General features: G+C 39.5%; 1 protein-coding gene across 6 annotated transcripts in view; it reads right to left on the bottom strand.

Moving 5' to 3' along the window:
• Positions 1-9,855: 9,855 nt before the first annotated feature.
• Positions 9,856-26,844, bottom strand: part of epb41l5 (erythrocyte membrane protein band 4.1 like 5) — a 33,930-nt gene continuing 16,941 nt past the window's right edge. For 3 of the 6 annotated variants that reach the window (XR_003834273.1, XR_003834271.1, XR_003834274.1), the window contains exons 16-25: positions 26,601-26,719; positions 19,040-19,191; positions 18,466-18,563; positions 18,131-18,265; positions 17,498-17,565; positions 16,547-16,669; positions 15,130-15,202; positions 13,775-13,856; positions 13,432-13,494; positions 13,088-13,166 (exon numbers count right to left, since the gene is read on the bottom strand). Coding sequence is in view for 1 of the 6 variants with exons in the window: in XM_029458846.1 (XP_029314706.1) it covers positions 12,552-12,621; positions 13,027-13,166; positions 13,432-13,494; positions 13,775-13,856; positions 15,125-15,202; positions 16,547-16,669; positions 17,498-17,565; positions 18,131-18,265; positions 18,466-18,563; positions 19,040-19,191; positions 26,601-26,719 (1,128 nt within the window). In the remaining 5 variants the exon portion in view is untranslated. Of the gene's footprint in view, positions 12,622-13,026; positions 13,167-13,431; positions 13,495-13,774; positions 13,857-15,124; positions 15,203-16,546; positions 16,670-17,497; positions 17,566-18,130; positions 18,266-18,465; positions 18,564-19,039; positions 19,192-26,600; positions 26,720-26,844 lie in introns of those variants that run through there. The other 3 variants (XM_029458846.1, XR_003834272.1, XR_003834275.1) reach the window with 3 other exon arrangements.

The raw sequence follows: 26,844 nt of genomic DNA, 5'->3' as shown, positions 1-26,844 counted from the left end.
CAATAATTTACAATAGACTCATTTGTTAAAGCCCTTAAAATATGATTAGTTGTTGTAATAGTGGATTACATACATTGATTACCTGTCTGTGGCGGTCCGTGACAGAGTTCCCTGTAAAAACTTTTGTTCTTACTGCCACCCTGTTAGTGCACACCAATGAATTGAAAATATCAATGTGGTTCTGAAATTATTCAAGTTGTGTACACAACTTTAAGGAGACGGTCCAACGAGGGGGAACATGGGGTAATCTGACCGTCCTCACTTGAAACAGTTTAAGATCAGCACGATACTTTCACCAGGTGTGACACAACTAATGAGAACTGAGCGAGCGGCATAGAGTGAAAGCTTATTGGTTGAGCTAGAGCTGGTGAGTTTTACAAAGGGGGAGACACAGGTATTCTGCTGTGTGTTCAAGTGAAGGGCACCTGCTACCAGTGTGTGTGATGGGAACGAGCATGTAACATCACCAACCCTATTTGTGTGTATTCCAGTGTGCGCTCATAGACACTCCTGTAGACTTGGTGTGTTTGTGCATGCATGTGTGTGTGCATGTGTGTACAGATGGAGGGGGTCTTTCCATGTGAGGTGTTTGTTTAGTGCCAGGTGTTTGTGTATGCATGCGTGTGTGTGGTATAGGTGTGATGTGTGTGGGGTATGGCTTGGTGGGTGGATGTACGGTCCTGTCGGCATACGGGATGATTGGCAGGGCCAGTTTGGGAGTCATTGATAACACACAAGAGCGCGACTGTCATAGATGAGTTCTCTCAAAATGTCTGACAGTCTTTCACCCACACACTCCTCTTCTCAAACACACACACCCACACACACTGTCGCAATAACCTACAACTCAATTTACTTTCCAGTGACTCTTGCTCTAACTCTTGGTAGTGTTTAACATAGACAGAATATCACTGCTTTCAAACACACACACACACACACACACACAGACACACTCACACACACCTGTCAGCCCTGCCCGAGGCCTGCCATTGAACCCGGTATACTGATAACAGTAACAACAGCCCTCTCCTCTGCAGGCAGAGACCGTCTCATTCATATGTATCTTTTGATGTGTCAAGAATTCTCTGTCACTTGTTTGTCACAGTGGATGGCTTGAAAAGACAAGGCTGACATTTGGAGGGGTATATTTAAATACAGCAATTGAGAATAGAAAAGTGCTGTTTCAATACTTTTGCTGCCATTTCCATATTGTCTGTGGTATGCAGCTGAGTTTTGGCCCTGTTGGTGACATCTTTTGTCATCAAACTTTCATGACATAGAATAATGAGAGGCAAAGGGAGAAGTAGCATAACTGTGTTATAACACTGCACAACTTCTTAGGTAGGAAATTGGAAGGGTTTTTGTTTGACTGCCATTTGTATAGCGACTCCGACCAACAATGTTTTGTATGAACATGACCATGATCTTTTCTTAACCCAAGTTATTAGTTTAGGTTTCTTTAACTTAACTAATCATTATCCTTTTAGCTCTGTTTTGGGCTCCAGTCATTCCTGAGGGAAAATGTCTCTTTAGAAACTAAATGTTCCAGATAGTTGCTAACTTTCTCTGGTTTTTATTTGCTTGGAGGGTGCCATACTTTGGGTTTATCAGAGCTTTTTCACTGAAAGATTTAAATCATAGAGCTGGGAGATCAGAAATGTCTTGTATATTTGTGATGGTCATATCAAATCAAATATATTTATATAGCCGAATATAAAAAATTACACATTTGTCTCAGGGGGCTTTACAGACTGTACACCCTCTGTCCTTAGACCCTCGCACCACACAAGAAAAAACTCCCTAAAAGAAACCCCACAATTAAAGGGGGGAAAATGAAAGAAACCTCAGGGAGAGCAACTGAGGAGGGATCCCTCTCCCAGGATGGACAGACGTGTCAAAAAAGCTTCCCTGTCAAAAAACCTTCATGGTATTTTAGGCGTCAGGCAGGACCAGGGCAACAGGCGCAGCAACAATTCATGATATGGGGGAAGGAGGAGAGGAGAGGAGAGAGTTGTCCCCTGGCAGTCTATAGCAGCATAACTAGGGGCTGGTCCAAGGCAAGCCTGAGCCAGCCCTAACTATAAGCTTTATCAAAGAGGAAAGTCTTTAGTCTGATCTTAAATGTGGAGAGTGTGTCTGCCTCCCGAACACAAACTGGAAGCTGGTTCCACTGGAGAGGAGCTTGATAGCTGAAGGCTCTGGCTCCCATTGTACTCTTAGAGACTCTAGGAACTACAAGTAACCCTGCAGTCTGGGAGCGCAATGCTCTAGTTGAGATCTTTAAGATAAACAGGAGCCTGATCATTAATTGCTTTGTAAGTCAGGAGAAGGATTTTGAATTGTTTTCTGTATTTTACCGGGAGCCAGTGCAGAGCAGCTAATACAGGAGTAATATGATCCCGTTTCCTTGTTCTTGTCAATACACTGTGCCGCTGCATTTTGGATCAACTGAAGAGTCTTAAGCGACTTTTTGGGACAACCTGATAACAATGAGTTGCAGTAATCCAGCCTTGAAGTAACAAATGCAGATTTTTTGCATCATTTTGAGACAGGATGTTAAATTAGTTAGAAATGATATTTCATCAGTGTTATTGGCCTTGGACAAGACAAGTGCGTCGAATGAGAGCAGACTTTGCTGGAACAAGAAAAAGGGTCGATGAAACCGATGATTTGTGGGCAGCACTTTGAGAGATCGTGTTTCGAACAAACTATGCTCGCCAAGGAAATGAGATTCAAAAATAATTTAAAACTGAACGCAGATGCTGTGCCTACAATACTGCCGAGACCCCAGCCAGCACAAGCCAGCACGCCGACTCAAACACGTCCGCTGGTGCAGAGTCCTCCACCAGAGAGACGACGAAATGCTTTCGCCAAAAGGGAGAGAGCAAAGGTAAGCCGTGCTACTTGTTGTTTACTTTATTCATTGTTACAAGCATAAAGCCATAATCGGTCTAGGCCTACTGTATGTAACGAGTTTACACCAGGCCCTAGCCAATATCTGTGTTATTGTTTGTAGTATTAATAACTTTAGCTAATTACACTTCATTAGCTTAATTAAGTATAGATTCAATGTTTATAACAGGCTTCCCCATTTTATTCTGTAGTTTGAGTAAAAGCGTGAGTCTATTTAACTTTTAACTATCACCCTATTATTACATAGGTATTAAACATTGGTGAATGAAGCCACTGACAGAACTGAGGATACCTGTATGATCAGCGACCATCTATTGGACGTCCACACTGAGGAGGAAGCTGTGTGTACACCAGTAAGTATACAGACTGTACGTCATCTGTACATTATAGTTGTAGTACCAGTAGACCTGCACATGACGTGTTAAACATAAAATCACCACATGCATGTACATAATTCATATATTTAATTGTTTAATTTGATATCATTGCTCTCTCAATCAATTCAACCACATCTTTTGTTATGAATGTTATTAGATATTTTCTTTACGCAGACATGTATAAACACGCAATACAATTTCAAGCTGGTTTCAAAGATTTATTAGTAAAGTTGTGTTTTGTACATTTCAGACATGTCAGAAAGAAATTACTGTGCAGACGGATCCCCCTCCACGGACACACCACAAGTCCATGCAGGCGCGATCACGTGTCAGGTCAGCTGGACTGCAAGTTCCAATCCAAGTTGGTTGTTCCAAAGGTCAGCATCATAATATGTAAATATTGATATGTAAGATACAAATACAGATACACATATATACACACACACACACGTATATATATTATGTCTTGATTATAAAACATCTTTTTTGCAGAGTATGTTACTGAACTCTTGACCGAGACTCAATGCTTTGTGCCAAGACAATGTTGATGAGGAACCTTTGGAAGTCCCAGCTCCACTCAGCAGTCGGTGGAAGAACCAAACAAGAGGGATGCTGTTGTGCTGTATAGAAGCAGATTCAATCACTGAACTTGACATTGTGTTTGGTTATTGACTCTAATAAAGTGCTGATACTTGAACGACGTGTAGTTGTCAGATGGAAACGTAGCACAGATCTCTTGAATGGCACATGATGGCATTCTTACCAAGTATTCCCAGGCAGAATCTCACCAGCTGGTGGTATACCACATAGTGATACATTCTGTAACATACAAGATAATACATGTCAATGGTAATCACTTCAACCTTATTTGCTTATTTATCTATTTATTCTGTGACTTTGCCAGAGTGACCATTCGACTCCCCAAAAATACATCAACGTTTCTGAGCTCTACACATTTGTGAACAAAAGTAACTTACTCATTACGTGGCTGATCACCTGCTTGTTGTCTGTCTCTCTTCGACATACCTTTGGTAGGCTGTCTGCAACACCCAAACATCCAGACACTTTGATTTGAATCCTGGGTGATCTGTTATGCAGGTTATGTTTGCACCACTGTCCCTCATATTCATTGAATTCCTCCATGACATCCTTTTCTTGGCAGCAGCTCTTCAATTGCTTCTATAATTGTACAGTTTTCACATGTACACCTAAATGTACAAAGGAAGAGTGGTAAGGACATGTACACAATATGCAACATCCAGAAAAAAGGCCAATATTAACGTCATCTTAATTTCATACTATGTATATGCCTGTGTTTCACGACAGGCTCGTAAACAACTCATAAGCCTGTTATGGTCGTACGGAGGTTGGATCTATCTAGTAGCAACTTGTTACCCTTTTCACGTAATTCTCAATAATAGCCATCAGATTTCCGACATCGTAACTTTCATGAACATCTGGTAAGTGTTCCGGCTACTATAGGCAGCCGTAAGACGGTCGGTAGGCAGATTATACTTTATAAAACAGCGCTGTCCTCCGGTCTGTTTGTTAGCTAATAGCTAATGCTTTATATACAGCCTCGTAATATATGACGTTTGACATCAGACATAACGATAGAACCTCAACCGCAGAAACTTTGAGAAAGAATCAAGTTAACAAGCTTTACAGACGTCGATGTGTCCAATTAGAGAAATAATTGAATTTAGCTATCGACCAATTTGTGGACAACTAGTCGGGTTCATAACAATTCAAGGAAACCAAGCTATCGATATAGGATAGCTTGCGATCTATTTACGATCGAGGATAATGTTACGATTTATTATTATGTATTTATTGAGACGCTCTATGAACTATAGTCAAATGTATATACCAGTCTGTGTTCTGTTGCCGCACAGGATCTCTGCCAAATCCAGGATCACCGTCACCATCATCTGCATGTTCGCTCCCGTCTGTGTCTCCATCTTGAACACTGTGTCTCGCAGCTGCTCTGTTTCCACCACGTTAAACTTCGCCCGCATGATCTAAATCCACGACACCGGCATCCTCTTCAATAAACTCCTCTTCTTGAAGGTGCAACGAGTCTATTGACGACTCACTGTCACTCGATTCTGTCGAAATATCCGAGCCAGAGTCCGACACGTCTGCCGTGCTATCTGTGTATTCAACTGGTGGACTGTATTCTACTTGTGACGTCAGAAAATGGCGTCGGGTGTTTCTGGTAGCGGCGATGTCAACATCGGTGGTCGACACTAAATTCGTGATTTATTAATACTGCGGGCATAGTGTCATTAAGAACACATTATTTGTGCACCACAAATAGCATTTACTATGATCAGTAGAATTTCATGTGTATCATTTCGTAGGCCCTTTAATGGAACACCTGCCTAGCAGTAGGGAGTATGTATGGTTGTTAAAAAAAATTATCCTCACATAAACAAAAATTCACCTGCCAAAACAGTTTTTTCACCTGTTCTGAAGTCATAAACACCAACAAGAAAACGTTTTAGATCAGACTTAGATAATGGATCATCAGATGTTATTTTCTTCTCACTTGCCTTTAAAACATGTGCAGCTCTAAATGAAGCTCCTGTTGCTTTTTGAGACTTGTTCACCGGCCTGGTGAAAAGAGATGCTGCTTCCCAAAGCTGCCTTTAACTCTCGGCTTGTTCTGCCCGCAGTGCTGCAGCTGGGTAGTTAGTTAGTTAGTTAGTTAGTTAGCTTGGTAGCTTCTGTGACACGTACCGAAGTGTCTCCACAATGTGCCGCTTTGCCGTCGCCCCGCAAATGAGACATAGGCCTACACACATTTCTCTTACTGTTGTAAAAAAATAATTCTTCCTCCCAATCATTGTGAAAATAGTTTGTTTTCTTTCGCTTTTCTGCCATGTTTAGCGTAAAAAACGCACCTCATGCCCCATCGTAGCTGCTCTCGCTAGCTACAGGGTCAGAGTTCATATATACATAAAACATTTTTGTTTTTTAAATGCTATATTCAATATTGTCATTTTAAAATAAAGAATAATTCAAGTGTTATTGATTAAAAAATAAATAAAAAACAATCAATACAAATTTTAGACGGAGCTCCATGGTGACTAGTGCTACTTTTAGAAAATGCCCTGCGTTGGCTATTACACACTAATCAATGTAAAGTGAAATAATGTAACAAATGTAATTAAATAGTATTAATCATGATGAATGAATAGGATTCCCTGACCTACGCCTCACAGATGTTTGCCATCAAACCTTTTAAATATGCTGGAAAGGAGGGTACATCAGGTGAACTGGCAGAAATCAAGTGTCTACTTACTCTAAACTTTAGCATGATCCAAATACACATACAAAATAAACAGAAGATTTAACCTAGTTTTATACAGAGAATGGAACAACAATATACACTACTGTTGTAATGTTAATATACGTATACTGGCATGCACACACACACACACATACAAATGCATATAGTACAAAATTACTGACACAATGCAGCCCTTTAGGGATCAAATACTGCTCACTCACATCTTTATAATCTCAAAGCTTTGACTATGAATACTTCCCTACACCGACCAGACACCACACACTCTCACACACACACACAGGTACACCAAGGCTATTAACCAATTGTGATAGTTGAGATGTATAAGCTCTTTTTCAAATTGCTCTGCCAGAGAACGTTATCTCCTCCAACAGCTCGCCAAACAGCACAATAGCCTTTATTGTAATGACTGACAGAGAGAATCTCATCTGTGTGTAAGAGAGAGGGGGGGGGGATTGTCTTTCTCATACCAGAGTTTACCTGTTGAATTTTCAGGACCTCCTAATACACCTGAGACCAGCTCTTTTGAGGAATCATTAAACCTCAAACACACATCACTCTCACACACACACACAGCAGTATCTTCAGGTGTCACTTCTCTTCCCGTCCAGATGCTCCACCATTTGTTCATCTTTTGCTGGATGAAACTATCCCATCAAGGTCAGTTATTCTGCAGAAACAGGAAACTTCATCTGGATCTGACAGTCAGAACAGAGACAGCAATGGATAGGACAGATGCAAAGGGCAGATGTAGAGCATCTGGGTTTTACACCAAATGTGAAAACGTGTTTTAATTGGAACATAAAGCTGTTTTATTCAGGTTTCAGATCTAATCTCAGATCTGAGATGTAATGAAACAGTTTTCCTAAGCAATACTGACTGATTCTGACTGACTGTTCCTGCTTAAGGTGTGTCCAGACAGAAAAGGAAGCAAATATGACCACTTGTTACGGTCCATGATTATTCACCCAAAACCTTGACTCAATGAATTCCTCTCAAAATGTTGGACAGCTGGTCATCAAGCTATAAACAAGGCTGACAGTTTTTTAAAAAGCACCGATATCCATCCTTAAAGAATATAAAAATGTACAAGAGGACGTAATGTTTGCTTTAGTGGGATCTGAACTGGGGACATCAGAGCACGGGCCCCGAGCCAAATCTCCATGAATCCACCCAGAGCTTTGAGCATGCTTAAGCAATCATGACCTGGCTTAAGGTCCATGTACGTAATCAATTATTAATTTGGAAGGTGGGGGAAAGTCGGCCCATCTGCTGAGGGGCACATTCCTCGTTGAGTTATTGAGCTGTATGCTGTTTAATAATGCTCCAACTTTGTATTGCTCTGTACCATTCACAGTCAATCAATTTCAAATCACTGCATTTTGAAATGTAAACCAATATGGCAATTGACAAATAACAGCAGTGTCTTGGCTTTTATTCTGGTACTGATTGAAGATTGTCTAACATGATAGAATCCAGTTTTCTGTCTTTTAGTTTTTTAGGCAACAGCCCAATGGTCCATAATGAGCTGGATTCATTTATGTTGTCTTTATTATGATCCCCATCAGTACTGGCCATTTATCTCGCCTCAAAGGCAGTTGATGCGTTTTGTTGTGGTTAATGAAGCAGCTGAAGAGATGACAAACAGTTCATTTGTAAAAAAAAAAAAAGTGGCTTAAACTATTCAGAAGAAGAGAAGCGTGTGTGAGCATTGCTCGTTATTTGTTCACCCCGGTAATACCAATCCACTCTCTCAAATAAGTGCTGTGAATTGCTGCAGACATCCCTCATATCCAATCTGATTAACAAGGTCCTCTGAGCAAATGAGACACTACTGTACTCTTGAACCAGGAGATATTACACTGTGACTTATGGACATGGAAAAGTATATCCAGGGGGAAATATTCACTGAAATCCTGTTTAAGTCTGCAGTTGGGTTTGTATAATTATATTTTAAAATATTTCAGATAATTCCATATGTTGATTAAAAAATAGATCCACTTCTGCTGAGCCGGCACATTCACTCTGGAGCTACACTTAACTCTAGAAGTTAGCGTAATGCAGTCACCAGGTCCTGCTGCTGGTACTGTATATACTTAATCTCAGCAGAAGTTTAACCACAAACTGCTGCAACTCCTGAGTTTTAAAGAGATCTGACATGTTGCACCATAGTCTGCAGCTAAATAAATTAACAAACAGTTCCTTTCAAACATGTTGAGTGTGTTCAGGAAGTGACTGCTTACAATCTGTTGCAGTCTGGTAATATATTGGCTAATGCTGCACCTTGATTATTAATGTAAAATACAATTGAAATCAACAGTGCCATCTTTAAAGAGTAATGGTTCAGATTGTTCAAATTCAAAAGCATAAATAGCATATTTCACATTCCAACATTTTCAAGGCCTTACAGCTTAGATATTATCAATATTGTATGAGGCGCGTATATTTCTAGACATAAGGTGGATATCTGAGTGTTAATGACGCAAGAGGAAAAGATCAGATGCTCAACTCTACTTTGCAGACAGTAAAACATGGTATTGTGCTGCCATCCAGTGGTGAATTGGGTAACACACATTAACTGTTAGCAGCTGGATGAAATGTGAATGTGACATGAATTTGTTTACAGCTCAGAGACGGACAGCTAACTGTGCTGAAAGGTTAATAAAACAGCTCATCTGTTCACCAGAATAAGAGTGAAAATGTTCTTTAGTTCACCCTATAGGCAAAAGTGTCTGTCCGAGCAAATGTATTAAAATGAATGATGGTTGAATTCCATGTAGCTGCTTCAGTATAATTGTTAATGTTATTAGTAACACCTGTGCTGTTCCTACTATGACAAGTTAAAATACCTGCAGTGAATAAGGCCTATACACAAGTCTCTAAAACGGCTGACAGCACCTACTGTAGACTCTCACCACCTCGGTCTTTACTACAGAGATTGGAGAGTTGAGCTCCCGGACTAAAGATATTCCACATTCTTTACAGTATGTAAGGAAAAGTCTGCAGTTAATGTCGTAATACATTCAATAATCAATCATTGATAACTGACAGAGCTGAAAATGTCATCTAATGAAATAAACCGGTGTTTAACACCTCACTAAATTATGTTCTTGTGCCCTGTCAGCACATCATTCATCGTCAATAGTGCATAATACCAATGAGTTTGATTCATTTGTAAAGTACCTGTAACCTCCCTGATGATACGAGACGAGGTCTTGTGATGTGATGGCTAAAAAAAAAGCACTTTGTTACTAAAGTAAACACATTTCAATAGATTACACAAGTAAATACAGTCCGGTCCAGTCTATCACTTAAAAACACATTTTGAATACACAGACTTCTGCTGAGTCAGTTGTTATTGCTACATTTCTGATACAGATACAAGAGCTTTACAGGAGAATTTAAACACGACAGCAAAATCTGATTTTTTTTTACCCCAACGATCCAGGTCAGTGTTTCACAGCTGGTTTAACAAGACACAAATCACATCTGGTCCACCAGACAGTCAATCAGATTGTCTGGTCTTACATAAATCCAACTTTAATCACTGACAACCGTCTTTGCAAGAAACTCATTTCAACAGTAGCCAAACGGTAAAAATGAATGAAAAACAATTGACTCCTACTGTAGCAAAGCTTTACTGAATCATGATCAGGTATTCCAGGAAAAGAAGAAGAAATAGTTTATATAAATTTGCATTTGAGACATCACAATCTGGGTTTTTGATCACATATGTTTCCTACTTCTTTTGTAATTAGAAAACACCACAATGCAGATATCTGCTCAGTGTGTAGTAACAATACTGCCAACATCATTTTCAAAAATATATATAAATCTACTTCATATCTACAGCCAGCTGATGTCATTATACTGACAATACATTATAACTGTTCGCTACAACACTTTTGGACAACATGTAATATTTGAACAATTACACCGAGTAGCATAAATAACTGTCACTGCTAAGAAGACATTGTAAAACAGTCAGCTTCCCTTGTTCAAGACCGAGCATGAAATCACCAACATAATGACAAAACTCCAGACGGAATTTAAACGAGGGTCCAGACTTAGTGATTACGACGAATAAAATAAAAAAAAGTCTACATTTTAAGAGTCAATGTGATTTACTTCATTAATAACTCAAAATTTAGAATTGGGCCTCAATTTGACGTGTACAAGTTTTCCTATTAGTTATAGACAATAACAGCAATTTTGAATTGAACAAGTCGTAAAACGTTTCATACTGTGTTCTCTCCAGCGTTCTCAGATGAGATTATTTGAATACATTCATTTCCATAAGGCAGGGTAGTAACTACGACATGTTAATACAGGAGAGATGTTCTATAACAGAGTCTACGGCGGCGTATTAGGGGAGGGAAACAATTACAGAACCATAGTAGAGGGTAATATTCAGAGATTAAAATGGTACATTTACGTGAAAAAACAAGATTATAAGTCATATTTGTCATATTAAATCTCAGAATACTGATATTAAAACCACATTTTTGAGAAACAAACTTGTAAAATTGTGTTTTGTCACTTTTTCTGTCAAATTCATGACAATATAATCTCAGAATATTACACCCCTCCCTAGGCTCTGTAGTCATTCATTTCTTTAGCTACAAAAGGCCCTTACCATCATAGGGTCAGATTTATATACCTTCACAAATGTATTCAGATATCCAGTTAGGTAATCCATTAACTGGCATCACAGTTAACTTAAAGGTTTCACTGTTGCATTTACACGCCAATATAGAAGTTAAAATGATTGTGAATGACAAATTGTCAAAAGTAGAGGCGGTGATTTCAAGAGAAAACAAAGTACAGGATCACATTTTAGACAAAAAGTTAAAACTTCATGTTCAACTTTCACTCAACATAGAGGGTCCAAAAAGACACACAGAACTACCTTTCATTAGTGAAAATCAATCCTTCGTTATGCTGCTACCAAAATGTGTGAAAAGTACTGCGACGAGCAAATTAGAACATCAAAAAAGACAAAAGTAAGAGCAGGATAATAAAAACGGTTGAAAAAGTGGTCATCTCTATCGTCATCCATTGCAAAAAAAAAAAAACTTAATACAAGGTCCAGTGTTGCAAAAATAATCCAGTGACGTTTTCATATCCAGTGGCTTCCAACTGACACATTTCACATGTAGTACTGACTGGGTTTAAAAAAGGTTTGAAGTGTGCTACAAGGACAGTATAGTGTCCACATGTCATCATGTTAAGAGTCCAGGCGTTTCCATCTCTTGGAATCATCATTTTAAGTCTTTTCAGTCCTTCATCCAGTGAACTTCAGCAGCTCTACGTGCTGTGTAATCTGTGCGTGTACAGGAACGCTCAGAGGAGCAGGGACACAGTGGTGTGAATAACCAGTAATAAAACAGCATTGGTCAAGAAGGGGGAAGGAAAGCAACTAAAAGAGACAACCTACCCTTTGAGTCAAGAGCCTTATGCTTTTACAACGTACCTTAGTGTCATGAGAGTTTAGTGTCAGCCCCAACTTGACCTCTGTTGTAAAGAAGTTGAATAACAAGACTTTTCATCACTCGTCCTCTACAAGTAGAGAGCTCTAGTTGTGAGAGGTTTGGTTGACAGGATGGATTAAGCAGGTCACTGACAGTTAACTCATACAGTAGATTTACAAGTTAGGTTCTCTGAAGATGTTAATACGGGTGTTAAATGTTTGTTTAAACTGTTTTACAAAAACTAGGCTTGGCGTCATGTTAACGTGAAAAACTGTAATCATATTCCTATTTTCCTGTGTACTTGTAGTTCAGTTTGTTCAATCTGTTTGTCATTGTGTTTTTAAGCTGCCTCTTCCCCGTTTCCCTGTATTCCTCAGTGTTCGGCACATCTGGCCCAGCTCTCTTTGTGTGTGGATGGGTGAGGTGGGAAAGCAGTCAGTGAGACAAATGTTGAGATGGCTGCTCCTCTTTTCTCCATCAGAGCTCAGTGGTCAGGAGACTTCTGGGTTTGGCTCCATCCTCTGAGGCTGGCTGCTGACCCACAGTGCTGGGGGACACAGGAGTGGAAGGATGGCAGAATGCATCAGAGATGGAGACTACTTTGCTGGTAAAGCATTTAACATACACTTCCATGTTGACTGAGAGGTCATGAGCATGTGGGTCCTGAAAGAACTGCTCTAAAAAGAATGAATTTCATTGCTGCATTCATAAAAAACACACAAAAATAAAACTATTATAAAAAACAAACAGTGAATAGCTGGCATAATTCTGAACACTACTTACACATGTTCTTTTAGGATGAGCAACAAGATGTGTTTTACAGACAAAAGGGCCTCAAAGTGAGCTCATGATTTCTCAAAGTAGCAAGACGATGAGCAGGGGTCAGCAGACTACCAGGCTTGCTTTAAAAACAAGCTTGACGTGCTTTGGGTTCAAATCTCAAGAATTTTACCTGCCGGAGATGGTGTTACGTGTGTGAGCAAGGTGGGAGAGGACTGGGGTGAGAGCTGCTCCCCCATCTGCAGGGAGAAGAGGGTTGACCTTAGCGTGGGGGTCAAGATCGAGCAGGCCGTTAGTAAAGACGCCAGGAGGCTGCATTAGAAGGGGATGAGGGAGAAGGAAGGAGGTCATTCTCTACATAGCCTCTACATCAGCCAAAGTGAACAGCAACTAAGCAAGTGCAGATGGAAAAATAAAAACTGACGCTTGTATCATCAGTGTCAGGATTCTGGAAACAATTTGAAATGATTGATTAAAAAGACATTTCATACGAACCTGTGGGGGTAAGAGAGACAAATACGGCAGACAGACAGTTGAACAGGAAAGAAGTTAAACGGGTTAATTATTGATCACTCACAGCCGTTGTAGGAATGATCCAGCGAGGTGTGATGACAGGTTTGGGCTGCGGCACTGCTGGCAGCTGGAAGACGATCAGAATAATGTCAAGTCGTGGTGCATTCTGCCACCTTTGATCACCGATACAGCTTTACTTCAACAGATTATTGCTAAACCACAGAATTACGTTACATAGAAGTACCAAATTAAGTTTCATTTTGTCTTGAGTCAGTCTTTCTTTCCTAGTGAAGTCAATACATCCTGTACTTCTACAAAAGTTGCTTATACACATCTATTTCAGAAAATGATTCAAGTATAAAAAGAATGTGCAGGAGTTCTCTACGTACAATAGAACTGTGACTTACCACAGGAGTTGGATCTGTGAAATCAATCAGGTTGTCAGACAGTGATGCGTTGTTTTGCACGGCAACTTCCTCCTGTTTTAACCTGTGCAATGACAAAAAGCACCAAACAACGTGTAAAAACAAGCATACAGTGTGCATACAGAACATCTGTGTTAAACAGATGTTCCCTTCCGTTAAAGAGCTGTACAGAGAGAGAGCTGTTGGCGCTCTCTCTGGACTTGGTGACGCTTCACAAAGCAATACATACACATACGAACATTTGTCAGAGTCCAAATACGTCCAACTTTTCATCGGATTGGAAAAGTGAACATATACAGATGGGCATTCGTCTGATACATTTTGTATTGGTAAGTGATAAGCTATCAATATGTTGGACATACGTATAATAATTCATTATGTATACGTCAGCTACAACACCGCTGTGGAAAAGTTGGACGTATTTGGACACATGTTGAGCTACTTTTCATATACGCCGGCATGTTTCTGCCATACGGAGCTGTGTGACAGGGTCTTTACGAAGCGTTTCAACTTGTATTTCGTTTAGATTTACTGCAATTTCCTCTATGAAGTTAACAAGTCTGCCTGTCTGTACTCACATCCCCAGGACTGAGAGACAGACTCGGCAGAACAAAGTCAGTATGTTGCTCTTGAAAATTATTATTATTATTATAAAAAATGTTTTACTTTTGCAAGCAGTGACACAATCGGGCAGCTGGCTGATTGTATTTACTGCCTGACCTGTCTGTGTCACTTTGGCAGGTTTCAGTGTTACAGTAGGGGAGACCGGGGGAAAGTGTAACGTCTAAACTTGCACTAATCAGAGCTAACTTGTGAATACAAAAAAGTAATGAACAGTTTATTATTTAATCATTTTTATTTAATAACAGCAACCAAATTAAACTGTATGCATTTACATGTACAGGTTCTATTAACCTTATGAAGGGAATTGTGACTGTACATTTGTGTAAAAGTTTTTCATAGATATGTTTTTCTTTTCAGTGAAATAAGCATGTGACCTATTTTGACCCCCTCAAAGAATCCAAATCAAGAACTGATAAGAATCAAAATCGATAAGCAGAACCAAAGCCGTTAAAATCAAAACTGATACCCAACCCTACCTTTCGTCTTTAACACCTTTTATGCGAGTCGCATCAGATGAATAACAGGATTCAATGATATGAATTACTTTACTTGGTGTTGAAAAATCCAATAGAACAGCATTTATTCTCATGCCTTCAACAGTAAGCACTGTGTACATGTGTAAAAGGATTCATGGCCATTATTTCCATGCTATAAAGAAATCTACACCACGATAAGTAATTCAACTATTAATATTTAACTGATAATCACGTTACCTTTGGGACCATGCCTTCGCTGGCAGACTCCGAGGGCATCTTGGGAACGACATCTTCAGCGAGCCTCTCGACACTGATGAACAGAGCAAGAGAGAGAATGAGGACAGAATTACAGATTTCTGTTCCGCTCAATATAAAAATCCTTCCAGAAGCACGAACATAAATGTATTTAAAGTCCCTCATCCTTGAGATACAGTGGTATAAAAAACTCATTTCATTAGTACATATGATTCAAGAAATCCCTTCATAATGGGAGCCAAGGTATTTTTACACTTGTATCAAACATAGATTTTTGCTGGATGAATGGGTTCAATTGATTATGGTTCTTGATTAAAAGGTTCTATGATTGACTAATTGATCAATCATTCATTGTTTTAGCACAGCATGAGTCTACATTCTCCAGACTGTAGTAGAAGATAAACAGCGTTTACTGCATTAATGAGCCTGGGGCCGCGCAGCCTTTGTGAATTGTCTGGTCAAGCATCTGCATTTTTGTGTCATCCTACTGACAACACTTTGGAGCAGTATCCAGGCAGAACTCAAGTCATGTGACTCAACACACCAGGCACAAATAAACACAAACACGCACGCACTGCTCAAACTTGCCAACAGATGTCAGCAAAGACCAAGCAACACCTTTCTCTCCAAGTGATCACTGTGCATTATATTGGATTTGTTTTTCCTGTTAGAGGGAACGCAGGCCGATACAAACATATTTAATGAGGGTATAGTAACTGTGCAGTAAAGCTGATGCCATTGAAGTAAAAGCAGGTATGTGCTGTAAACTGAGTGCAGCCTGGTTTTTACTCTGTAAACCCAATCTTTATACCCTTACTTTAACTTTCTCCTACCCTTCTTTATTCAATCTTTATACCCTTACTTTAACTTTCTCCTACCCTTCTTTATTCAATCTTTATACCCTTACTTTAACTTTCTCCTACCCTTCTTTATTCATTCCTTCTTAATAAGGTCTGAATGGTCCCAACAGCTAAAGTACATTAAGTGAACATGATCATTACAGAAGGTGTGTTTAAAGTTATAGGCACAGTGAACTATATCGATTTACTCCATCCTAATCTGTACAGTAATGAGTCAAAGACATCATTTATATACTTAGATAATATGTGAAGGATTTCATGAAGATGCACATTGTTGTTTTGAATAATGATTTTTAACTAAATGTATTGTTTGACTTAAAGTTTGATAACTTAAAATAAAAGAGCAGAAACTCATGTATAGTGTCCTCATGTATGTATAGTGTCCTCTCAAAAGGCTTAGGAATGTGCAGCCTGCTACTGTCAAAGACTATTCTATTAACTATTCTCCCTGTTTCTCTCTTGTTTTCTTCAACCAAAGTTACTTTGCACATACAAAGTAAAAAAATAAGCATTTAGTCCATAGATGCACACAGACTGACCTGGCCCCTGCGGATGAGACCAGTGAGGCTGGTTTGAGCAGGTCCCAGGAGTCTTGGATGTCAGGGCGACTGCTAACGGACAGAGACGAGTTACTGCCCATTCGCCCGGTGCGCACCTTCAACCTGGAAACAGACAGTACATGTTCTTCTTTTGTGTGTCCTCCTAATGCACAATTTCATCACAAAATATTGTAAGAAAAGAAAAACATGACCATATGGTGGGATCAAATCAATCTTTTTACATTAAGTAAAATATCTTCACAATAATCAAGATTTTAAAAAAGGGGCACAGAGAATAAAGATGGTAAAAATAAAATATATATTAAAAGAAATACAGTTCATTTAGCTAACGTCCAAAGTGACTTACCATAGTAAATATATTATATATTGTTAGGATCAGCATTTACCAGATCTAAAGTAGCTTAATCTCCCCCTATCATCCTGAGCCAATGACCTCGAGCCTTTAATACAAGACAGCGCAGGGATTTGTTTGACAATCTGTGAAAGCCTTGCTTGTAAAAATGACCTGCAGGTGATGTAATGTTGTGAGCTACGCTAATAATCCTCATGAATATTCAAGTAGTTAATCAGCTCTAGCAGAAGGGTGTGCTGAGATTGGTTTAGACAATGTGTTGACAGTTGGCATGACTCAGTAAGATGGAGGAGGAGGAGGAGGAGGAGGGAGAAGGCCCAATTCTAAGACAATGGAGCACGAGTGACAATGGCTCTTCCCCTCTCCATGTGTGTTCTGTACTGACTGACTGTACTGTCAGTTTAAAAAAGAGAATAGATATATGATGCTGAAAAATCTAAATACAGAAAATAAACAATTAAACATTTTAGGAGCCTTAGCTCGATGTTTTCTTTATAATTACCATTTGTTTATATCAATTCATACTTTTGTATCTATAAACTGTACTTTTAATGATTTGTTCCAGTATGTGGTCATACCTGACAGAGGCCTCCTGCAAGTTACAGTTTTTATCTCCAACAATTACGACATGTTCCTCCAAAGATCCCTACACAGAGGAACAGGGAGAGACAGATTAATGGATGGACTGACAGACGGGTGGGGGACTAATACAGCCTTTCATCTCCATCTCACTTGCAAGCAGAATAACAGCACAACTATGACATTACCATGATTGTTTTCCACACTACTGATATACTGTAGCTGTGATGATCTAATTCTGTTGCAGCACTAACACTGAATATGTTTACATGCATAAAAAAATGTATATTTCACTAATATTCCAATTTCAGTTTTCCACCGGTGGCAGACTTTTCTCGGCCGTACGAACAGTCTCCTTTTTTCATTCCTTCAGCCACCTTCTTGAAAAGCTTGGCCTTATGATATATGCGCATATGTTGTTGCTGTGTTTAAATGTTGAAAACTAGGTTGTTTCTCTGTCCGACCAGAAATGTGTGCTTTTCTTTTGGGCATGTATCTCTACCAATGCTGACAGTCTTGACACGTTCTTGACACGTTCTAGGCATGTTTGTGGTCTTTTACACCTTTCAAAGTATAATGCAGTATAATGCAACAGTACCATGCATCCAGTTATGTTGTGCTCTGGTCCTCACCTTGAGGGCAGCAGCCTCGGCTTGTGCTTTCAGGATGTTACTCTTCAGATCCTCTGGAACGAACAGTGGAGTGACCACAGGACTACTGCCTGTACTGCTCAGACCACACTTCTCCGTCAGCTTCACCACATCCTCCTGTTGCAGCACAGTCAGGGGGGGGGGGGGGGGCACACACACATACCATAAAAAAAGGAAAATAAATAGGATTAACATGCTATGCTGTCCCGACTGTAGTTTCACTGCTGGAGCTCGTGTGACTTTGTCTAAGTCAACAAAGGTTTTTATTATTTCTTTGGGTAAAAGTAGAATATTATCAGAAATGCTAAATACCCCACCTGATTGTTCATGGCCATATTGACATTGACGTTATTTTTAGGAGTACCAAGAAGCGGACTGCTCTCCAACTCCAGCTGCTTCAGACGAGCTGCTGCTTCTGGAGAGACACAACCTTAAACTTAGATTGCACCCACACAACTGCATTGTAATCTTTCAGTGCATGCACAATAACAAATACACATAACAATTCTAATGAAATTACAAGTGAAATGTATTATGTCCCCACTTTGAGCATACTCTGTCTGTTCTCTTTTGTTTATTCGCTGTGGGGTTCACTTGACTTAATGTAAGTGAGCTGATTGTGAGGCAGTAAAGGTGTAAAATGATGAGATGTGAATAAGATGGGAGTGAGTCTAAGTAGCGGTGGCAATCTCTTGTAGTCTGACACATTGCCACTATACTGTATTAATTTGCTAAATACATTTTCATACATACTAGGGTTTATTTGGGAGAATAGGCTTCTAAAACCAGATTTTAAATATCTTCTCATTTCTGAGTACAAACATTTCTCATGTCATTTTCATTTTCAGTCTGAATTCACTTTGTGGTATGCTAAGTGTTCTGTAGTCTCACCAGCAAGGCCGAGAGGATCTTCCCCCGTCGCACTGGAGGCAGCATAGGAGTGACTTGGTCCGGCCTCGTCTGTAGCAGTCACCGTGGGAACGACAGGAGCCCTGAGGACATCATCAATGCACGTCTCCATCAGGTCAGCAACCGTGGGCATACTAGAGACAGAGATGAGGAGACAATGAGGACATAAAAGAAGCAGCAGATCAAGATGGTGGTTTAAATAGTCATGTTTAAATATAAACACAACAGAACAATGGAGGAGATAAACAAAATAAATGAGGATTATACATCTGCACATCTTACCTGCGGCGTCCATAAGACATGAACGATCTCTGCAAAGATGTCAAAACTGGCCCATGATGATATTTCAGATGACATTTTGGAATAACTTTAAATAACACAGCCGTTTCCGTGAATTTTCCCAGCGGGGTAGTAATAATACAATTGTGTAGGATCATAGGTGCTCCGGTGGGTTTGGCAAGTATTGTCATGCATCCCCCGTATTTAGAATGATAAAAAAAAAAAATTGTTTTTCAGTAAAGAGAAAAGTAGTTCTTTGTATCAGAAAGATATAGGACGTCTGTGTTCAAAGAGGGAAGCTCTTCAAATAAATAACATTGCTAAAAAAAAAGGCTTCTTAACTGGTAAAGACGCATGATTCAGTGCGTGGAAATAAGTCTTCAAAGCGAGCAATAACCTTTCTGGGGGAAAAAAAAGTGGTGTAATACTCTCAGAATTTGAAGCGACCTGAAGCAAAACATTTGATACATGGATTTTGGTAGCTCTTCCAGCAGCCTAGTAATTATTACCTCATAATTCTGTAGCCTGAAGACAGTGAAACATGAGAAGCATATTACTGCCTGGAAAGAACACGAGCTAAAGCTCAACACACACAAAGATGTGAAGAAAAGTACAATCCGTTGTCTGAGAACTCACAAATAAAATGTGTGTCTGTCTATCTATCTATCTATATCTATATATACACATATATACATATACACACACACACGTTAAGTTATCATGAAGGAAACCGTGTGGATGCATTGAACCCTTATGTGGGCAATAAAGACAATGCATTGTACTGGTATGTATGGACACATACAGTATGCATAGTTGAGAGATTTCAATGGGGGAAGATAAATCTTTTCTAAATACTCCAGAGATTCAAAGCAATATATTGTCTTGTTCAATCCTTAAAGTAGCTTGGCGTTTATATTTATTTTGTTACTGCGCTTCATAATCAAAAGCATCAATTTACCAACAAACTAGCTTGTTGCTAGCATTTTAAAATTATATTTATTGTGTTCGATAGCCACGGTACAACTTGAGTGACAGCAAAATAAACAACAATATATGAGTAAAGTTTCCGTGCTGACCAAGAGCCCAGCAGCCTGGGAACCTTCCTCTAACAGTGTGCAGACTGTTGTGTGATAATAGTAGATACAACACATAAAGCTACATACATACTCTTCTGTATCAAGAGTAATGCTGTCTTTATTCTCTGGAATTATTTTTAAAACATACAGTTCAGAAAGATATACATCCTTTGGTCAAAGTTATGTTGTAAACATTACGCTAAGCAATAATATTACGAAATCATCTTCATTGGTTGAACTGTGCAAAAACTTGTTTTGTACAGTTGTGTATTTGAGGTGGAGGTAAGCGTTCAGTGATCAACTCCTACACACTGCTCTAAATCAGCCAAACCAACATTGCTTTGGTGGTTGAGTCATTTCATAATAACCCTCCCAACTGTGCCTACACCCCTGCAGGTGTGTTTAACAAAACAAAACAGATTAACAATTTATATTGATTTTGTTTTACATTGAACATTTTAAAAGGAAGTATGCTTGTTGGATTTCTCACCAGAAGTTGGATGAGAAGGTCAGTATCAATTACATTTTTGAGTATAGAGTCCAGAATATGGTTATGCTACTTTAATGCATCTTCAACCATTTCTACAATGAGTTCAACACAAGAAACAATGTGCAAATGTAACGGATTGTTTTGGGACTGCATCTTTCACAGAGTGAATGTAACTCTTTCCTGCTTTCTTTTGTTTTGCGCTAAGCTAGGCTAACAACCTCCAAGACTTTACAGAAAAACTACCTTCTTATCCAACTACCTTTTAAAACAGAGCAGCAGATCCTTGAAATGTTTAGAACAGATTAAATACAAAATAGAGAAAATCATATTTTCTTATATAAAAAAATCATTTGATGAGCTAATTAATACAGCGACAGTGTTTGAAATATTATAAAAACACAACACTAATTTTGATACAATGGCAAAGGGAGCAGAAGAGGACTTAGCTAAACCCTCCAGGAACTATGTGACTTATTGTTTCTTTGCAGAGTCGAGAGTGGAGTTGAATTCCTAAGCCTCACGTCGATACCATCTCACCCCAGCCAGCCAGTTTCACCAGGAGGTTAAGAGTGAAGGGCAGAGGAAGGAAAAGGGAGAAGATAGCCACAATATGGAGTAGGTAAAAAAAATGGATAAAGAAAAAAGGAGGAGGAAAGGAGCAAAAGAAGGATTCAGTTGTCACTGGAGCAAGGGTCAAGGACAAGTAGAGGGAAATGCAGGGATTGACTAACGAATTGAGAAGAAAAGGGCAGTATGAAGTGTGATGGCAGGGTTGGAGAGGTGACAGTCTGTGAGGAGAATCTGTGACACTTTGAGCGGTTTGTGTTAAGGAATGTTTCAGTTAGCAAGGTACGTCTTCATTCACACCAAAAGTGTCCTTCCATGTGGTTCGGTCACGACCACAAAATACCAGAAGCTTTTTCATGGGTGAGTCACTGATGAGTCTTTCCCATTAATTAGTGTGCCGTCCAATTCATGTCAGTACAAAGGATGAGACCGTTGTCAGTTCCTCAGATCGGCCCAACTCCTCGTGGGGAGCTTTGATGAGACATGAGCAGGAAGGGTGGAGGGAAGAGGAGACCTGAGGAGAACAGGGTGGAGGAAAACAACATGGGGAAGGGGACAAACAGGAGGGGGATGGGGAGTGAGTGACTGAGAGTGGAGGTAGACCAAAGGTGAGACTGGCGGGGGAGAGGAAGGGAAGCATTGAATGAAAACAGCAAAGACGAGAAGGAGATGCAAATGAATGAGGGCAAGAGATAACAGAGAAACAGATGGTTTAACACAGGTATAAAGAACACTTGGAAGAGGGGAGGAGCAGAAGAGAATTTGAGGCAGCTGATAAGATGAGTGAGAGAGAAAAAGCTTCATTCATCAAGTGTCATTTATTGCATATGGCTTGACTTTGTCTTCTGTCCTTGCATGCATGTGGTTTACTTACGCAACAAAACTACTTGGTTAGGCTTAGGAATAGATTGGGGTTTGGCCAAAAAAACCAAAAACAATAGTTACGTAAAATATGCGTTTGTTCGGTAAATGCCGTTAGTTAAATACGTAAATTACGTACAGTGCGGGTAAAATAAGTCAATGTTGACTTTTGGTTTTATTTGGGAGACGAACGTGGTGGAAGTCCTGTGTTTGTTTGACCCATCTATCCTCCCCTCCCGTCCGACCTACAAGGACATAAACGTCCGTTGCTCTGAACGTCTAATAATGATGCGGATGGGTTTACATTGGAGTCAGTTGAAAGCCTGGTGCGTCTCATACAAATGGTAAAGGTTGCCACCATATCAGACGCTTAAGGGGCACTGACCAAGAGGCGGTATTTGACGAGTTGGGAATGAAACCGGGTTGGGATTTTCTTCAGTTGTGCTAAGAGCCCCATTTTATTTTGACATAGGAAATCATTTCAATTTAGTGGACATAAAACAACATTAATAAATAAATGAGGCGTTCATGGTCGTGATCAGCCCGGCAGTGTCAGGATACTGACTAAGCCATGCAACTTATGGCACATTTCTTTCTGCTACACTGTACACTAGCGTACATTTAAGTGTGCTGTGACAAGTGTGACATGCATACTTCACTTAAGTGAAGTGGACTGGATGTCTCTGGAGCACCAGTGACCTGGCTTTGCACCTCTAGCAGCTGATGGCTTATGTCAAATCTGTGTTTATATATTCAGTCGTGGAAGCCCCGAGCCGGAAGCTGTTATTCAGGATGACAGCTCCACGGGGACCAGAAGAGGCAAGGGAGCATACAGTTTTCCATTGCCACTGTAACACAGTGACTAACTCAATGATCTTTGACTATATTTACAGTGGATGAACCTTTACTGACCTTTTATATTTTCCCCATATACTCTGGTTAATGATGGAGAATAAAATGTGATGAATTTATTCCAAAGGCATTAATCTAAGAGTTATCTACTCCCACTTATAATAATGAAGCAGAGAGGAAAGTAGATAAGTGGAGCAGTTTTTAAGAGTGAGAGGAAAGGGTCAGAGAGAAGGCAAAAGTTACAGAAACAGCACTACATGATATCTTAAAACAGGGAGAGACAATACGGCTGTTTGCTACGACGGCATATTAGGGCCTTTGTAGGTTAAAGTGGCCCCTGTCGGGGTAATATTCAGAGAAAAAGATAAGAATATCCAACATTAAAAGGCATACATTTAAGAGAAAAACACTTGGATATTCTCTGAGATTAAAGTGGTAAATCTACGAGACAAAGAAAGATATATATATATATATATATATATATATATATATATATATATATATATATATATATATATATATATATATATATATATATATATATATATATATATATACACATCCTGATTTGGATGCGGTGATAGTTTTTGTGCATCAGGAACTACAACGTGATGGACAGATTAAGGATCAGGAGTGTTTTTAACTCATACAATTGTGAATGCTAAATTAACCACTTTAATCTTGGAAATTCTGAGGTTTTGTTTTACAACCGACAATGTATGCTGTCGTATTGCCGATTTAAACAAAGTGAAAATGTTAAATGTTTTGGTGAAAGATCTGTCATTACCATCAGTGATATATATTACATACAGTGTATACTATATAAATCATTTGGATTATATTATCACAACTTTACATGTATGAGCAATAGGCTTAAGCATATTAGTATTTATTTTCTTTAGTGATTAGTAAAGTTGTAGAAATGCAGAAAGAGAGAGGAAATTGAACAGCTAAGGGTTATAGTGCTTCATGCAAGATCAGTGATACTCTGTATGAATATAAAGAGAGAAACGAGTGGGAGGAGAAAGGGAAGAGCTCCAGTGTTAGTGATATGGTCTCTTTCAAAGCATCCTCCTCATGTCCACTGATTTAGTTGTAAACTGTTGCCACAGCATAAACAATAACTCAGAGCTCATCTCAGTGTAATATCTTGTGCTGATAAAATACACAAGAACTTGTAGGGCTTGTTGATAGAGCATATATTTTTTTTTAATCATAGGGTAATTCTTTGCCTTGAGAACTGGACGAAGAAAATAAAAGTTGTCGTCATGTTTAAGCCTGGTCCTATTTATCTTTTAATAAAAATCCCAAATGTTATGCCGTTAAGGTCGAGTAGATTTTGCCTCTTGGTTTGGAAAGTGGAATTGAATATCGATATTTTTCAAGGTATTGTATCGAAGTAAGAAATTCCAGTGTCGTGACAACAAAGCTAATACATATTTACAGCCTTTAGGATTTACTGATTACCCTTCAAGCAACAAAGTCTGAAAGAGGAGGATACAGCATACGTAGGGTGATAGGTCAGCACTGTCTATGCGCTGTCCCTATCCAAGGTCATGTCTGTGGGTCCTATTTTTCATGTTAATAAATGAAGAAAAAGGACCCCTCCTCTAACGACAGGCAATCCTCTTAGTACAACTGACCAGAAATGTACTTTATTAGAAAAAGGATCAGCCTGAGCTGTAAATCTGAATTAGCTTTGTCCCCAGAAGCCTGAGTGGTCTTATCAGGAAGTAAGAGTACCTGCTTTACACATGGAAAAAACATGTAGGCAAGTAATGTTTTCTTACTACAAAAAATCTGAAATCTGTTTTGGTAAATCCTTAGCATTACTAATTATGTTGGCGATAAACTGCCTGGCAACTTCCACTAATTCTCAAATTTTACAGATTAGAAAATACATAAGGGTTTAAATAGGAGTACGTGTTTGGTTCACAGGATGCACAGCATGATTACAACAATAGATGACTGAAAGTAAAGACACCCACTGGAACAGAACAGATCCAAAGCTGAAATCACATCACATCACTGATTCATGATGCTAAAAACAAGATCCCAGCACAGCACCACAAATCATCACATCCTCCACCGATTAGGTTGGCACTTCATGCTGATCAAAAGTGGACAGACAGCAAATCACAGGACATGATTCCATTGCAAGAAAGCCCTTCTCCAAAGCCAACAATCAGAAAACCCGCCACTGCACAGCAATTAATTGGTAAAAGCCAGAGCGATGGCAAGGTTCAGTGTTCGATTGTACCTACCTGGCCTGCCTCCAGACAAGACCAATTTGTCCTCAGTACATGTTAATACTGGAACACACAGGGAAACACTGCAGGTTTATAACAGGAGGGTGCATACATGTGATTGTACACACACACACACACGCTTCAAACAACACATGACAATGCATCCAAAAATACCAGATCTATCCTGGACAAAAGCAGACCTATAGTGTATGTATACACACACTGATCAGAGGCAGCAACTCTGGCTGAAGAATTAGAGCCAAAAATACAGCATAACAGAGGAAACAATGAGCTATGGGTTAGAAAACTACAGAAACAAAAACAAGGTATTATAGGTGGTATTGTGAACACGTCAGTCGAGCACTATGACAGTTTATGTAAAGGCAGAAGAAACCCTTACAGAGTAAGTCTACCTCTTCTTCTATTCACTGCCTACTGGCTCTTTACTTTAAGTTGCTACTTCTCTAACTGCAGTCTATCTGTCTTCAGCTTAAATCACTCACATGCCTGAAAATTGTACTGCTGCATTACAGTCTTCTGGTATGTGCTGCACTCCACTTAGACACACACGCACACGCTACTCCCTCCTGCAGGCCTTCGTGTTTCTGTGAACATCTCCATAATACAACTACATAACATGTATATGTACACTCACAAAACAGAGCAGGAGCTTGACAATAGTCAAATAGAGCAGCCAAGCACAAGAGGGACATGCAGGCACAAATAGAAAAATACACATAAAAATGCTCTCTTCCTTCTTCACTTTTCTTTCCTGCCTTCTGAGGTCACAGCAAGATGGGGTTAGTGGCTAAGCCATGGTAAGCCACTCTCGTGGCATTAGACCATGAAAGACACACCTAGCTATTCACCCACTTTCAGCACCCAACAGGGATCAGTCAGCCCTGCCCCAACCCTTCCTAACCTGGTCTTGTTTCCCAGTGAGCACTGCTGGAAGCTGCCACTGCCATATGAAACTTTAATTGGTATGCAACTTAAAAATATGCACCCATCTGAAAACTAGAGCTTATAAATTCTCTAACATACTTACCCTCTTTAGGGTTGTAGGGGGCTGCAGCATATTTCAACAAATATTAGGTGAAAAATGAGCAAACAAAACCAAACAAATAGACAGACGTTGAAAGGAGCCGAGTGTGAACTTCGATACCAACCTCCTCTTTTCTCCTCCAGGACTCCTGGGTAGAGCCTCAATTTCCATCGGTGCACAGGCAGAAGCAGCTACCGGGCTGACCGCAGGCAAAGAGGACCATGCACCTCTAATGGTAGAAGCCTGAAGGCGGAAAGAGAAAGAGAAAGAATATGTCAGAAAGTTGGGATGGTAGAGGTTCAGGAAGGTATTGAGAATGTTTGTCATTAAACTTTTCATTGTAAGTTACTTTCTGAAGTCTGACGCTC

Source organism: Cottoperca gobio, chromosome 21 (genome assembly GCF_900634415.1).
Source record: "Cottoperca gobio chromosome 21, fCotGob3.1, whole genome shotgun sequence".
NCBI classification, from domain to species: domain Eukaryota; kingdom Metazoa; phylum Chordata; class Actinopteri; order Perciformes; family Bovichtidae; genus Cottoperca; species Cottoperca gobio.
The sequence above is the reverse complement of the archived record's forward strand: the minus strand, read 5'-3'. Positions and strand labels throughout refer to the sequence as shown.